Source organism: Candoia aspera, chromosome 6 (genome assembly GCF_035149785.1).
Source record: "Candoia aspera isolate rCanAsp1 chromosome 6, rCanAsp1.hap2, whole genome shotgun sequence".
Lineage (NCBI taxonomy): Eukaryota > Metazoa > Chordata > Lepidosauria > Squamata > Boidae > Candoia > Candoia aspera.
In genome coordinates this window covers 61,151,621-61,169,004 of record NC_086158.1, presented here as the reverse complement: position 1 = coordinate 61,169,004, position 17,384 = coordinate 61,151,621, and the positions used below count along the sequence as shown (strand labels likewise).

The following is a 17,384-nucleotide window of genomic DNA, read 5'->3' as shown; positions in this document are numbered from 1 at the left end:
GTTTCATATCTTAACCTTGAAAACTGGCGATCCTGTTGTAGATAGAAGAAATTAGTTTTAGTAATGGTCATTTTTCCAAGGTCATCTAATGCTACCCAATTCACCTAGCTACCTATACTAGACAAATACTCAGGTTTATTATGGTTATGAAATAAGTCTAGAAACCATGATGACAATGTGTTTGAAGTCTAACTAGAACGTGGGAGACAAGAGCATGCCATATTTGCTGTTGGTAAAATATAGATTGCTAATATTGTATCAGCACTGAATGGACCATGCCCATTTCAAAGCCCAATGTGATTGTAGCAGCCATACAGGTTCCTGTGCCTAATGCTAATTCTATGCGTGAACAATTTGGATTGCCTTTGTCCAGACTTTGGACTTTCTTCCAACAATGTTATTTGTTTGAATTACTTTGTGGAACATGCTAGTTTCAGAGTCAAAATATGTATTCATTATGGATAGGTATTTAGTAACATTCTTGCTGGATGAGTGAGGTTGTTTGTTTGTTTTTTATGATACAAACTGCTTTATTTTGGTTTTGCAGCAATATTGTAATTTTGTTTGTAATAACTATTTTTAAGGGTTCCTTCTTTTACATGCCTTTTAAAATAATTAAACATTTTATTATGGCTGTGGTCTTTCACTTTAAGTATGGAAAAGCATGTACAGCACAATCAAATACCCAATGATTTTTCTAACTAAAGGCTCCACCTTTAGTTCTAAAGGCTCCACCCTGAAACAAAAGCAATCATGTACAACATTTAGAGTGCTTAATTTTTTAGATGCTTTCTTTGATTGGGCAGCTTGTTACAGAGTCTGTAGTTGAACACTTCCCCAGCTGTGTTTTTATTTTGCTTTGTGGCTAAAAGTAGAAGGCAAGATTCCTGCATGTGTGTTAGTGGATTCAAAAACAGCTATAAATGATGCATGGAAAGATTTAGTTGTTATGTTCTTTTATGCTAATAAAGGAAATGAAGTGGGGTTGAAAGAAGAATGGTTATGCTTCCAAGCCCCTCTAGTCTTAAGAAATTCCATAGTAAACTGATTTATTTCAGGAAGGATCTATTGTAAAATAATTAAATGGTCCTGCTGTTAAACAAATTTTAGTTTAAATTTTGAAATAGCTAAATGAGTTAATAGAATTAAATATGATCATGACATTAATTCATAGCTAATCAGATTTCTACTGTCTCCAGGAAAAGACTGATATAATAATAGCAGCCTGGGACAGATAATGAAAATCAGTAGAAATTTTGAATGAACTAAATTATTATTATTATTAACCTGTGCTGTTTAATAATGATCTTGCTCATCTCTGTACCTCCCTCCTTCACACATTTATGGCATTCCTTTCAAACTCTAATTTAATCAATTTAATCTAATTTTGAGGCTATATGCCTTTGCAGTCCACCACTGGTATCTTGACATCTAGAGTCAGACACGACTGGACTTAATGTCAAGGGAAACCTTTACCTTTACTATACCACTGAAGGGATCTTGAGAGGCTTTGACATCACCAAACATATTTCTACTGTGGACTTCTGGGGGGAACATGGCCAACTGAGCAGCTGTGTCCGTGGGCTCCATGGGCAGAACTGACAATGCATGCTTTGGGGGGGGGGACTCAGGCAGGCTTTTTCCTGGATCCCAGAGCTTTTTCATGAATCACGAAAAAGCTCGGAATCACCCCAGCTGCTCTCCTGAATGCCATTTTGTAGCCAGAGAATCACAAACAGTTATGGGAAAGAAGAGAATTTGTTTTGTGGGAGTATTTTTGCTGAGAAGTCTGAGGTTTTAAGGGGGGCAGTTGGGCTGTTTGATCTTTGTATGAAAAATGCCTTATGTGTAATAGGGAGATATGTAAACGCCTTGATATACTTTGAAGTGGGGTAAAAAATTAAGAATGTGTAATTGGATTGATAATGAGGTTATTATGATTTCATTTCTCTTTAATGATTTGGATTAAGATTTACTGGACTTCTCTTAAGGTTTGTTTGATTTGCAAGATTTATAAGGTATCTATAAGGTATAATAATAAATTGCTTGGTTTTTAGGTTTAATAGGGTTAAGATTGTTGTAGTATTATTAATTATAAAAGTAGACAATTTATATGTTTTTATAATTTGATTTTTATTATAGTGGACAGAAGTGTATAGAATAGGAAGGACATAATTAAATAAATGTTTTTGGGGGGAGGGAAGTTGATTTAGAATTTTTATATACATATACATATACGTATACATTTTCTTTTTTATATAAGGGGAAGGAGCAATTACATTAGTGATTTGTATATGTGCTAATGGAAGGATTTATAGAAATAATGTGATCTTGGTTTGATAGGGATTGATAATGGAAATCACTGTATATTCTTGTTGAAACTTGGAAGTCTATGTAATCTTCGAAACTCTTTTTTCTTCTGTTTCACACTTTTTAAGTTTTTTAAAGTTTTTTTGTTTTTTTGTAGTTGTTTTTATCCTTGTTTCAAACTTAATAAAATTCTTTATAAAAAAGAACATATTTGTACTCTAAGACAGAGAGAAGGGCTTTTGTTTCTGATGTGGAGAATAAGTAGTGAGATGTGGCAAAATGTGATTCATCAGATATCTCAGGCCTTTGTCATTTGGAATAATGTGATTCCTTTGAACAACTCAGAATTGCTCTTTAAAACAATCAAACAGTGCTGACTTCGCATGGGTCTTCACAGTTTCAGTGAGAGAGACAGAGAGAGACAGAGAGAGGGAACGAGATTTTTTCCATCTATTCAAATAATGCTCTTAATTTCTCCTAGCAACATTGTGCATGGTACTGAAAAATAAGTAAGCACAAGGGAAAATTGATATGCAGGTGGATAAATACTCAGGCCCCCAAAATCTAGGACAAGACCTTCTAACTGCATATGTTAACTTTCCCTGTATTAACTGAATTCATATATATATTTCCAGTGTATGTATAAGACAGAATAGAGGGAAATATAGGCCAAAAGCTATTTTTACCAGGCATGACTGTAGCCTTTGGGTACATCCTATTATTTATCTGAGATAATGGAATTTGTTGTGTAAAAACAGGAATGCTAAATGAAACTTATTAAGGTTCATTGCTGAAATGTTGAAGGAAATCCTGTATCAAATGGAAAACAAGTTTTTTCCTTCCTCTCCCTTTCTCCCATCCTCCCTAGATTATTCAGACTTTCAGTGACATTCTCAGAATGATTTTTGGAGTATCAAATAACATTTGTAACATATGAACTACATACTAAAGTGGCAGAATCAAAAATAGCAATATAAAGTTACAAAGGTCAAATTAAGAAATTGAAAAACAAAAAGGGATTTTACAGAAGCTTCACCTGGAACCAAAGTGACATCAAAGAAGGTGCTAGGAGAACATTCTTTAGTTTGGGGACTACTATGGAGTAGACATTGTCTATGCTGGAATGGCTACTGTAATTATTATTTTTCCTAGGATTAAGTTGTGGTATTTTAAGAACTATAATAGGAAATATTTGTTTTCTTCTCTCCAGCCACAAATTCTGGCTCAGAATTTGTTCTGACAATATTGTGTAAGAGGTGGAAAGACCACCACTGTACACCGTGATGCTATACCTAACTTAGCAGTTGGGTTGGGTTGCTTTGAATTTAGTTGGACTGAAAAAAGGCTCAGATCACTAAAAGAATTTGAAGGGCTTTATTCATACAAAGCTTTTTACTATGGCACTTTTTAAAATATATTGTCTGAAGAAAGATTGTATATATGTATTTATTATTTACTGTAGTTCTATACCATCTTACTTTACAAGGACTCATTGTAGTGTATAAGTAAAATCATAAATCCAGTAACAATGAATAACAGATTGTGTAAAACCATTAAAATTATGTAAGTCCTATATCAAAGAATTGAAATGAATAAACATACAACTAAAGTACATATAAATGTAAATGTAAATGAATATAATTAAATCCAGTGAACATATGTCAATCCCCAGATGCCCTTCTAAATATTTTTGTTTTCAAGGCCTTCCTAAAATTTAGACGTGATGGTGCCAACCAGATCTCCATTAGAAAGGTGTTCCAAAGGGTGGGTGTGGTCAAAGAAAAACACTTCTCTGTTGTTGTCTCCTGAATCTCTTGCAGAGGAGAAACCCACAGTACTGTATGTTCATTCAGGATGAGTGCCTGAGGTCAGTAGGATCAGTTTAAAGTAGACAGTTCCACATGTATCTGGGTATCAAGTCATACAGATTTTTGGAGATCAAAACTAGCTGATTATATAATAGTTTTGCTAAAACAGCCCCCATTTTAGTTATTCAGAAGATGATATAATCAACAAAATTAAGGCCAACATTTCAAATGAAATGTTTTATACTCTATTTTAAAATAGCATCCAGGTTTTAAGGCAACTTTTGCTTACCCTAAGTTTAAAGATGATAGATTTTTTTAAAAAGTTTTGTTCTTGAAATGTGTCTTAAGCGCCTTAAGGCATGAAACTTAAGTAATAATTCACCTGACATAGGCCAGATTTTTGTCTAGGTACATAATGAATTTTTTCAGATATTCAATAACTTATGTGAGTTGCCAGAGATAACATAAATCAACAGTGTAAAACATCTATGTGGCCTCTTAAACTATGTTGTGTCTCATTGGAATGTCACCCAAGTGGCAAGTGTCTGGGCTGGAGTTTATATTCTTACAGCAATTGAGTAATTTCCCCCCCCCCTTCCGTCTTGTCTTAATCTTTGGAAACAGAAGGACCTAAATGGACACACACTGATAAAATGGAAAAGCGCTTGCATGCTGTTCCAGCAGCTAACACAGTCAAGTTCCGTTGTCCAGCTACAGGAAATCCCCAACCAACCATGAGATGGTTAAAAAATGGGAAAGAATTTAAGCAAGAGCATCGCATTGGTGGATATAAGGTAAGAGGTTTGCTAATGACAGTGTGTTTTAAGACAGTCTTTATAGATGCAGAAAAGATCTGTGAGACTACGAAGAGCTTCAGGAAACTTTCATGGTTTCCTCTCGTGTTTGCATCCTTCTGAGCTAATGTGTGACTTGGATAAGTCAGGACTGAACTGGCTCATCAAAAGTAAATTTTACAACACAGCCAGGCATCCTGACTGACCATGTTCCAAAATTTTAAAATCTAAATCTGATGAAGCCATGTCAACTTTGGATGTCCTCAAAGGGGATTGCTAGCTTTAGTACAGATGTGTCTGTGTCTGTGTCTATCGATACAAAATGTTTCACAGCTTTTTCTGTGTCATGAAAATCTTGCCATGTTATGTGATGAAAGTTGCATACATAAAAACATTGTGGTTTGATGGAAACTCATGATTCCATACAATGTAAGCTGATAAAATGTCACTATTTTATGTTTTGCACACCTATTTGGCAGTATGTCTCTATGTGTCCCAATAGAAATAATTTCTATGGTACATCCGTTGGTATTTAGCTACCCTTGAAAGAAGGGCACTGTCTAGTGATCACACACATACTTTGCATGCACAAAGTCTCTGTTATGTCCTAGTAGATGGGGTCTCCACTCTTTTTGAGCTTGTTGGAATACTGAAGGCCTATTATGGGTACTCACGAAATGGTTGCTATAGTACTTCTCGCCAATCATAGAACCATATATGAGGAGCCAAGCAATGTACTGGCTATAGCCAGCAACCATTTTTCTTTCAAAGACTGTCTGTGTGAGGCTCGGATGAATTTGCTGGAAATGCATGTTATGCTTGAGGTTGATAATTTGCGTTGCAGAATGTTATCTGCAAATAGGGCAGAGTCTGGCAGAAACCAAGGAATGTGTTGGCAGGTATATCATCTCCCCTGTGTTCTTCATAGAGGATCTGTTCTCTATTGTGCCAGTTGTGTGTGTGTGTGTGTGTTTTGTATTGATTTATGTTGTTAAATGTTTTTAACAATTGTAAACTGCCCAGAGTCACTGGGAGTCAGGCAGTTGGGTGGCATATAAATTTAAATCATCATTGTCATCATCATCATCATCATCATCATCTTGGTAGCAGGAACAAGAAAGACCAAATTTAAAATCCTAAAGAGTTGTTGCAATCAGTGCAGAAAACTAGATGGACCAATAATTTGATTCAGTATATGGCTGAACTCATTCAATGTACCTTTTTTTTCTGTCCCTGTAACTGAGCTCAGATCTCACATTTCATTGTTCATGTGTCTCTCTTTGTGGGTAAGATGGTAATGGTCTCATCTGTAGTTACATTCTGGGGAGTTGTAATTTATGTAGTAAATGTTGTGTGCCTTCTTTTGGAGGTTTTTACTTGTTTTCTGTTTACAAAGTTTGTAAAGCCAAATTATCAAATGTCCAAATCCATTTTGTAACTACAGACTTTCTGGTTTTAAGTGCTTAGTGATAAAGCAAAAAGGAAAGAAAATAGAACTTTGCAATAGCATTCTTCAAAGTGTTCTTAATCGTTTGTGCTTTTGAGCTATGGCGACCAGGAATATTCCAATTTGGAGAGGTACAGTAGAGCAAAACCTTATAGCTTAGTGATTATAACACACAATAAAAGAGCAGGAAAACTATTTTAATGAATTTTATGGTCTGTGAAATAGATGTGGGAAACAAAGTTTTGAGGGCAAATAATTGCAATTACATAAGACGCTTGCTTGAATTTTTCGTAGCATCAGATTAGTAGTCTCTCTTTAATTTCTGAGTTACTGATTAGAAAAATTAGCTAGACTGTCAAGAAAATGTAAGGTTAAACTGGGGTCAGGATAAAAAACGGTATTTAATTAAGTTGCTTTTCTTCCAGTACTTTCATGTTGCCTGCATAAAGAAAAAACAAAGAATGTCCCCTAGAAATCCTTTTCAGTTACACAGTCTGTGCAAGGGGTCAAGGGGGAGGCAAAGGATGAAAACAGCATTGTACCATTGCAACTCGAGCCCAATCCTCTTGTATAAGCACTGTGACACATATGAAAGGGGTAGAGCTTGCACTGTGATGGCACAGTACTCAAATCGTGAAAGCAGCATCATGAACACCTATAGAGCCTTTGTTTTTCTCATAAATACCATTGTTTTCCCTGTGACCTGCTGTCCTTGGTTGCTAACCAACACTGAAGAGAACTGACTACCAAACTGACTCAGTACAATGGGGCTTGGCTAGTGGACTTTGGCTGTGTGTTTGCAGGATAATTCAATGTGGTGCCTGCTGAAATCAGTCCATCAGCTTCTTCTGCTGAGGAACAGGAGATGGAATAGTGAAGAGAGCCTAGAACTGATTTGGAACCCTCTGGAAGCTCTTCTGTTCTTCTGATATCAGAAGAAATGTCTGGGTTGGTGTGAGAGGCTTGATAGAGTCTTGGGCAGGGAACTGTACTTGGAAAGGGGTTGAGGTATGCTGTATCTCAGAAGGCTCATAATCTAGGGTTATAACTGGGTCTGTCCCTGAGCTCAGATTGGGGTTGGAGTTGAGGAACAAGTAGAACTTGTAGATATGGAAGGATAGCTAGCTGAGGTTGCCCCTCTGCCTGGGTCTGTGGCACTTGGAATGGTACTTGAGACTGGGGGGTCACAGGAGATGTTGTTTGGGATAGTGAAGAGAGGAAGCAAGCTAATTCTGGATCACATACAAGTTCTTTAAGTGCTGGGGTAGGGACAGCAAGACTGTGACAGAAGCTTGAAAGGAGATTGGACAAATTCTACTCTTGGTCTCTGGCCAAAGCAAGCAAGCAAACAAATGTCATTAATGATATGCACCCTATAAGGCAGCTTTTTACCTGACTATACCAAGATGAGTCACCTAATTTCAGTCTTAGCTTGCTTCCCAAGATACACATATCAGCTTTTTGCTTGATTCTGTTGCTCTACTTGTTCAACCTACTAAACTACTGAGCTACACACTGTCATCGATTCTTTTCACTTCCAGAAATCATCTCTACTTCTTTTTTTCTGCATTGTCAGGATACAATGATTTCCTTACCGTTTCATGTGCAGGTATTAATACAAGGATGAATTATGATAATACACATTGGTCCATAGATCTGGTAAGGCATTTTTTTTGAAACTCAAAAACTCAAGCTCTGGCAAGTTGAGCAGAACTAAGTATGAATAATAAAGGAATGTGACCAATCTTGACAGATTGGGTGAGACAGAAATAGCCAAGTGTGTGCTGAGACTTAAGTATAACAACAACACAGGCCAGAATTTAACTAAAACAACTCAAACGATCCCTAGGAATGCCAACTGCCCTTAAAGATGGATGGTCAGAGCTGTAATAATACTCCCCAATTTGGTTAAATTCTCATTATATGCCAATATATATTTGTACAAGTACACAAATATCTAATGTCAGTTGGTAAACCTACAACAGCCAGTTGTTTCAGCAGTTTACTGACCTCCATGGTTTCCATACTAAAATATGGAAGTGTAGGCTCCTACCACAATATAGGAATGAGCTCTCAAAAATTCCTGCTGCAAATGTAAGAGGAGACAAGCTTTACAATCTTTGTTTTTCTTCCCTCTTCTGTGGCCAGATTTTCTACAGTTTTTTTAAGGAAAAAGGCATGCAAATGTTCCAGATGAATGTTAATCAATGAAGTAGACATTTCTATCTACATTTGCTTACATCATAAAAGCAACAGATTCTGTCTTTCCAAGTTCTGAAAAGCATAAATGAACTGGCTACCATTCAATGTTACCCATTGGTCTTAGGGATAACAGAGTAAATCCAAACCAGTTAAGGGAGTCAGACTTACTGGTATTTACTTTTAGTGAAGTGTTCCATTTTTAAGAGAGAATGTTGAGCAGGTGTTTCACTTAAAGAAGAGGGATGCAATTATATACAATATATATTGAATATGTCCCTTGACTGATACTTGTCAGCAAATGCTTGTTCATTGATTCCCATCATTTAGTCTACACTTTGAAATTATTACAGATCTTTTTTTCTCAGTGGAAAAGAATTTATTTTTTCAGTTATGACTTGAGAAGGAGAAAGGTAGCTGCTTTCCAAAAGAGCTTTTCTATTAGTTTCTTTCAAGACTAGTAGTCAGATTTCTCTCTGGACTTATGCAGGGGGTGGAGAGGATATGAATGCTGAGAAATTGTCCCCAAAGCCTGAAAAATGTGAACATGCCATTGTAAAGTAATGTGAAAATGTATGCCTGGCCACTTTTGATTTTCTAAGTAAGTGGAAAACATTTGCATGTGTTACAACTTTCTTTTCAGGATAGGCAAGAGTTTGAAACTTCTCCATCCTTTCTGTTAATCAGTTCTGTGTGCTTTTAGACTTCTTTCTGCCTTAAGCAAAAACTGGACTCCTATAAGAGCACTAATTCTTCTGTTTTGTCCATGTGATTGCACATGGTTGTAGTTCATCTTTTCAAATAGCTTTGGGCTTCTCCAAAATTGGACCTGCATGTCCAATTATCTCATCATATTCCATGAAACCTGAGGATAAGGTGAATAGTCAGGACTAACCAGGTTTCTTGCAGGTTGATGAAGACAACTGTCATTTTTAGACTTTTTGGTATAGCCTTCATAGTTATCCATAATTTGCAGTCATTGGCAGTTCCTTTAAAACCTTGTTTTTTTTGAGAAACAAGGCCTTTTCAAGAATTTTCCTGCAAGGCTCAGGCAGAATCAAGACTGGATTCTGTAGTAATTGTGCCTGGCACACATAGCACCATTAAAAGAATCAACAGTGACTAGAGCTTTGATACAAGAAATTATGATAAAGAAATGGGGTGATGCCAATTTAATGAGATTTAACATGTTCACTAGCCATCTAGGCTTCAGGGAAGGGTTTCTGGGAAGAAGTAGTGTGTTGTGTGCACACGTATATTCATGTACATTTGAACGTGAAAGCGTTTGTGTGTTGTGTTCCCAACTGACCTGTTGATACCTTGGAGCAGAAAAGATTATCCACTTCTAAGCATTATTCATATTTTTAAAATGTTGATGGCTGGACTGGTGTTCAGCTGTTGGAGAGTCAGGAGAAATGTAGGAACCAAAAAAGTGAGGAAGCATCCTTGTTGAAGGAAAGGCTTGCCATAAAACAGCTGATATTAGGCACTAGCAATTTTTTAGACTTTACTTTTGAGTCTTTAGTAGGATCGTATGGCATAGCAGTTTGGTGTTCATGCTGCTTTTTTTCTTGCTGGGAAATCCTTGTGAGGTCCAGCAGCCAGATGTGTAGACTATTTAGCCGTGAGTGCACCATAAGGAGGCTAGTCTACATTGCACCGAGTTGGGCTGAGAGAGAGTGACTGGCCCAAGTTCACCCAGCTGGCTTTCATGCCCAAGGCGGGACTAGAACTCTCAGTCTCCTGGTTTCTAGCCCAGCACCTTAAGCGCTAGACCAAACTGGCCTTCCATAGAGGTGAAACTGAACAAGTGGTTTCTGCATATTTTGCTCTGAAAATTTATCAGCTGTATTTTTTTTTAAAAAAGGTATGTGATATTTTAAAAAAAATGGAAGAAGGAAAGTGTGCCTGTCTGTCTGTCTGTCTGTATCTAATATCTAAGAGTGGCATGTAATGCTCACACACTCATATGCTATGCTGTAGCCTTAAAGGAACTGAAAGTCATGCCTGAATTAAAGACCTCTATTCCTAGCAACAAAATATTGTGCCTTAGATATTAATAAAATGTTATGTCCTTAATTAATTAAATTAGTTAAATTAATTAAATCTACCCTTAAGGAGCAAATGTGATAATAGCCAATAGCTAAAGGAAATCACTGCAGAGTGTTTTTGAGCTGTAAGGGGAAAACGTGTGTAAAGGCCCTTTAGATCATATAGCAGACTTATAGAGATTTCCGTTAAATGTGGCAATAAACAAAATAGTGCATGAACATTTATGGAAATCGCTTATGCAGAGTCACAAAGGCAAGATGGCATACAGGGATAAATTACATCATATTGACATGTATGGAAAGGCTACCAAAATCAACTTGGTTGTGCTATGGCTCTTAAATATGAAAAAATATACAGTAGGCATCGATTAAACATGGTGCTTTCAAATGGTATATGAAAGTCCCTAAACTTTGGAGAACCACATTCTCCTGAGCAATGGTGGAAACATCACGCTGTGTTTTGACCATATGTATTTTATTTTTAACTTGTAAACTGCTTCAAGTCTTGGGAGCTAGGTGTTAACACAGATACTTGGAAATACATACATACATACATTTCCATATGTATAAGCATGGAAAGAATAAACAATTTTGTGGGGCGTAGTCCACAAAACAGTGAATTTTGGAAAGAAGTAGTGAATCCCCCCATATGTTTTTATAGATATGTAACATTTCTAGAGAAATATTTATAAACCAGATGCCTATTAAAAGATACAGGGCATCTGAAGTTACAGTGGCTTATTGACATTGCAATTCTTGTGTTTGCGGCATTTTTTTCCTATTCTTCTCTTGCACATCCAGTCTTTTGTTTTGACAGAAAAAAACTACAAGAAAACTTCCTTATAATTCACTGATTTATTTTAGTTGTGCCTGTCCCTCTAAAAGGCAACATCCTTTAAAACATGGTGGCCTCACAGTGATAGATTTATTTGTTTGCTGTTTTTGTTTGATTTCTGCCCCATTTCAGCATGAAAAGTGCAAATGACTGCTACAGGGAAGTATTACTTTCTCTGCAGAGAGTGACTCTGCTTATTTTTTAAACATGTGGAAACCCTTAGGTTTACCAAGATACATGCCGAGATCATATTTCAAAGGAGGGTTGCTTTTATTTTTCCAAGTTGACGTTTGCAGTTCTGTCCAGGCCATCTCCTTACACATAAGACTGCATGCCTTTTGGAGAATTTCCATGCACGTCCTGTCCCCCGCCCCACCCAGTGTGGACCTTAGCAAGATAACGTACAGGGCTAAAAGTGAACCCGTCTCTTTACTTTTTCACCTCCCAGAAAGTAAATTTGGTCTATCAGTTTTTAGTGTTGTAAGCATTAAAAAGGGTGTTTGTTTCCACAGCTGTGTTTTGATAAGTTACATTACCACAACCCTTTTTGCCCACTAAACTTTAGCTTGGATAAATATGTGATAGTTTTCAATCTGTAGATAAAAATGTGTAAGAACCACATAGTAATTGATATTACCTTGTAGAAATGAATAAATGCCCACAGCCTTTTAAGAAGACTCTTTTTATCTATTCTGGGCTGCTTAACTGTGATTCTAATGATCTTTCATTTTCATTTCTGGGCAGAAAGTTACTTATTAAATCCAAGGTAAAAGAGATTAAGCATGATCAAAAATGTGTATACAAAATATGTGACAATTAGCATAATCTATGTATTGTCACTAAGTCCCCTTAAATTCAGTTGGATTTACTTGGGGGCAGTGTGTCTAATGTAAGGTCTTTTTTATCCTATCCACAGTTTACCAGTAACACCCTTTTATTCAACCATTTCTCTGTGTAAAAAAAATCTTATTCTGAGGTTTCATTACTAGACATATACACATTTGCCTGTGCTCACAATATTATCAGTCATCATTTTACCAGGAGTAAAATTTTATCTTTGCGTGCTTTCATTGGTCCTCATGACAATAGTATATAACCTAGTCTGATCTTAATCACGGTTAAGAGACAGGAGATGAATGCTCCATTTTACCATGACGTAGCATTGTATTTACCCAATGTTGTTGTTTTTCAAGCTTAGGTTTAAGTCAGAATTTGAAAATAGGGGTTGAAATTAGACTGAGGATTTTTTAGAAATCCTCGTTAAAATCAACTTTGCAAATCATCTTTTGGAATGCTTTGTGCAGCCCTAACATGCACTATTCTAGGAAAGCTGGGTTTATTTTATTCTAATTATTAAGCTATGGTATATCTTGGATTCAGATAAAGGCAAGTGATAAAGAGGAGATGCTGAGAGGTTCCATTTCAATCTTAGGATCTGTCATGATATTTGGCAAATGTATAGTGTTAGCTAGCTGAACAAGTTTTATTATCTGATTTTCTAGTTATTCTAAAATCATCTTGCTCAGTGTACTGAGATGAACTGAGCTCAGGACTTGGCAAAATCAGATAAAGGGATAAGGGTATCTTCCTCCCCCACCCTCCCTGCCTTTCCCCTTTTAATTAAAACATTTGTCTGTTCTTCCAGTCTGGCAGGCAGAGGGCAAATGTCACAGCGTGATACAATATTGTTGGCTTTGTAAATAGGCTAATTGTCCTGTTACTGCTCATGGTCTTTTCTCCAGTTGATTCAGATACCTCTCTCAGCCTTAAACATTTCATTCTTATTTTTCTGATAAGTATTCTTAGTTCTATGCATAATATAGTTTTTGAATTTAATAGGCATATGTCAGGGTATTACAAAATCACAATCAAGAGGACAATATCAATGCTAGATCCCAGGAACAGAGTGTTGAAATGAGGTATATATAAATATCAAAACAGGACAGTCCGTTAGCATTCTTTAAACCTGCAGCCTGAATTTATGAAGACCCTAGCATGAGCAGTGTATGTGCAGCTTTCTACCTTACAGGTGGTCTTTGACTTACTACCATTTGTTTAGCAACTGCTCAAAGTTACAACGGTGCTGAAAAAAAATGACTTGCGACTAGTCCTCTCACGGCTGTCATAGTATCCTGCAGTCACATGATCAGAATTTAGGCACTTTGCAGCCGGCATGTATTTACAATGATTGCAGCATCCCAGGGTCATGTGATTGCCATTTGTGACCTTGCCAGCCAGCTTCAGACAAGCAAAGTCAATGGGGGAAGCCATCGCTTTACAACCTCAGTGATTTGCTTAATGACCACGGCAAAAAGGTCATAAAATTGGACTCACTTAATGACTGTCTCACTTAGCAATGGAGGTTCCAGTCCCAATTGTGATCATAAGCTGAGGACTACCTAACTTACTTTTCTCTCTCCTACATACATACTGTACCTGGTATGCTGCTGGTGTTCTATGAGTGTTATGATTTGGTCAGGCTCTTCATTTTTGGCTGAAGCATCTCCTGAAGCATTTCCTCAACATCTGGAGCAGCAGTGACCAAATGCAGAAAGTATCTTTGGATTTGTTTGAATTTGAAAACAGGAGCCTTCTCCTTTTTAAACATGCTGATGTGTAACCTTTGTGATATAAATAGTGGATCAGTTGGTCCCCACCTTTTGGATTAACTGCCTGTCTTTAAAAAGCATTTACACCATCTCTCTGTTTAGCAATCGCAATCTGTACCTTAAATCAAAAGTGAAATGGTTGCTAAGTGAACACTTGACTGATGGAGAGAGAGCTGCTGCAAAGATCACTGGTGACTGCCATCTCATTCAGATAAAGGTCTTTCATACATGTCCTGTGCCTGACCCATTTCCCCCCCTCCCTTTTCTTTTTGGCAGGGCAGAGAGATTGCCTAAATCTTGGGGGAGATGGGCGGTAATTAAATTTGAAAAATAAATAAACAAACAAGCTATCTCCTCCAGAGCTGCTTTTCTCTGCAGCCCAGTGAGTCCCTAAAAAGTGCTAACCCTAAGTTAACAAGCTCAGCTCTGACCTCAATTATTTGATTAGAAGTCTCTGTCAGCTGGTGTTGCTGCCTGAAACTGACCAGACCTTAATCAGTTTCACACTGAAGGCTTTTGTTGTCAGGCGCACAAAATTTGGTTGTAAATGTGCACATTGGTTGGAAAAAGAACTTCAAAAATTATTATTATTGTTGCATTTGCAAACGGTCATTAAACGAGGTAGCTGCTAAGCAAGGAGTGGCTGTACTATGTACTTCTGAATCTATTGCCTTCAAAATTGTATGAGATTGCAATTTGCACCATCCACAACTAGCATTATGCTCACTGGGGGTGATGAGAGTTGTACACATGTTTGTAGGTGCTGGGAAGAAGGGATGACCTTGTCATGCTCCCAGATCAAACGTTCTCAGAACAATTGATTGGACTCGCATGCATGTTTCAGTCAACACATGTATTCTTCTTGTGAGTTGAAAGCACGGGAGGGGGAACATCATTGGAGTGTGAAATCATGTTGTTTGGACTATTTTGTAATGCCAAGGTTGTTTGTGAGGAGCCGCTGAAGACAGTTGCAGATGCTTACACTAACTGGCACGAGAGGGAAGGGTGCATACCTGAGATGGGGAGTGGGGGGAGTTTGAATTCACTGAAGATGTTTAATGGGGGGAAAGCGCGGGCTTTTCCGTTCACAACCTTTTCCTTTAAACTGAATGCTACACACCATTAACGAGAATTCTAAATAATTGCTTATGAGTTGGATTTAATGGGAAGTTGAGTGTCAATGGTCAATGATACCCATGTTTTCTATGAGAGCCAGGCTATGTGACTTCCATAATATTGCAGCACATTTAAGAAACTGAAGTTTTCAGAAGAAAGAAATGCAGGAGGTTAAAAAGTAGGATTAATGCTGCTTGGTCTTGGTGAAATGCTGAGTTTGTTATATATGAGGATTGATTAGCTGGTTAACAGCTTGGCTCTGTAGCTAACATTCCTGTCAGTGAAGAAAGAGATATATCTTCTTAGGTTTTTGTCTTGTCAACAAGATGACTAACTTGAGCAGTTATAAATGTAATTTCTTGACTGGCAGCATAAACACACTTTGCAGCTAAACTGAGTATTAGGCATGCTGGAAGTGAATTTAAGTTGTGGTCTGAAGTAAAGATAGAGTATCAGTCTCATTGAGCACTATCAGTTTAGCAATTTTTTTCTCCCTCAACCTGGCAGCAGTCACACATCCATGTTATACACAAGGCAACTGATGACATTATCTTTCCAAATCAGTACTTGGAATAGTCTCTTTCTCAGGAAAGAGCCTGCTTTCTTATTTTCAACATTAGCTGCATTAGCTGGCTGGGGAACTCTGGGAGTTGAAGTCCACACATCAAAAAGCTGCAAAGGTTGAGAAATACTGATCTCAAGCTTCATCTTGATATTGGGAGAAGTAAGAGTTAGTTAACATTGCAGTCAGCAACTCCCATGACATGCTGAATTAGTATAGGGATAGATTCAACCCACTCAGGATGAATTTCATACAATCAGACTCTTTTTTGGAGTAACCATAATGGCTAAGCGTATCATGGGAAGAGGACCAGTTAGAAATGCTTCATAAATCAAATTAATTGTTACTCAATTGAAAGAAGATTTATAGATCTTGAGCAACAAGCATTATGAAAGTATTAGGTCTGTGAAACTTAAATTAGTTTGCATTTGGTTTATACAGCATGCAGTGATGTGGGCATACATGTACACATGTGGTCAAAACTGTAGAATTAATAAATGTTATTAAGAAAGAAATTATTATGGTAAGTATAAATGGTGTGTCTGTTAAATTATGTAGGGCAGCATATGCTTAAGCTGCAATGCAAAGAATATTACAGTAGAATATGAGATGAATACACGTATAAGCTTTAGAAATAAAGCTTTAGAAAAAAATTAGATATCCTGCATTATTCACTTGCATAAATGACTAATATAATTTTGGCGTTTCCTGTAGTTAGAGCTTCTGAATTCTTAAGTATAAAGCTTAATATTCTGGTGAAGTAGCAGAGAGGTTTTAAAAATATTTATGGAAAGTAAGATTTTTAACAGATACAGTTCAGATAAATTCACTGAACCTGCTCCTGTTGGATAAACGACGAGAACAATGAAGTTAAGGTGTACAGCTGCATTAGCTGTGTCAGTTAAGTCTCATGATCAAATCAGCTTCTAGTAAATTGTGGCTCTTTGGAGTATACAGTATTCATGGAAACTGTAATAATGGTGTCAGATTGTATCAAACCTGCATCTTAGACTATGCAAGCTGTACACTGGTCATGGAAGTATAACGAATGGTAGCACAGTATATATAAACTAGCAACACCTCGAAGGGGTAGTGAGAAATGGTGGGCCCTCACCTGAACTATTTTCCAGTATACATATGTACTTATAACTTTTGTCACAGGATATTTGGATTTAGTGCATATAGTAAGAGTCTTGTTTTTTTAAATCATGGCCTCGCCTATTCTTTCATTATTCTGAGTTGCCCCTGCAGGGAGTTGAGTGTGTCAAGTTCATCAGTCTACTGTTTCATCCTGTGTGGAATGCTGCATGTATCCAATCCATCCACTCCATCCAGATTCATTGCATATTGATTCAGTCATGAGAATTCCCCTGAATAATTGCTACTGATTTGGTTTCAGTTTCACAGAGAAAGAATATATGCATGCTATATGAGCTCCCTATATCTACATCTTTCTTACTTGACTGCAGGTCAAGTCTTTTAACTATTTATCTTACTTTTGTACAATCTGAGTCAAAGAGGGAAAAATGGAAGTATTGTAGAAACAGTGCTTATTAAACACCAAACTTTTGCTCACTATTTCCTGGTCCTTAATAAGAAGCTAAAATGTATAAAGTAAACCCAAGATTTTGTTATGAAACCAATCATTATCTT

At 37.0% G+C, this 17,384-nt stretch overlaps 1 protein-coding gene across 18 annotated transcripts in view; it reads left to right on the top strand.

Annotated features, from left to right (window-relative positions):
• Positions 1 to 17,384, top strand: part of FGFR2 (fibroblast growth factor receptor 2) — a 151,271-nt gene that overhangs the window by 70,164 nt on the left and 63,723 nt on the right. For 12 of the 18 annotated variants that reach the window (XM_063307255.1, XM_063307270.1, XM_063307261.1 and 9 more), the window contains exon 5: positions 4,743 to 4,912. In XM_063307255.1, coding sequence (XP_063163325.1) covers positions 4,743 to 4,912 — 170 coding nt within the window. The remainder of the gene's footprint in view (positions 1 to 4,742; positions 4,913 to 17,384) is intronic. The other 6 variants (XM_063307268.1, XM_063307269.1, XM_063307272.1 and 3 more) reach the window with 1 other exon arrangement.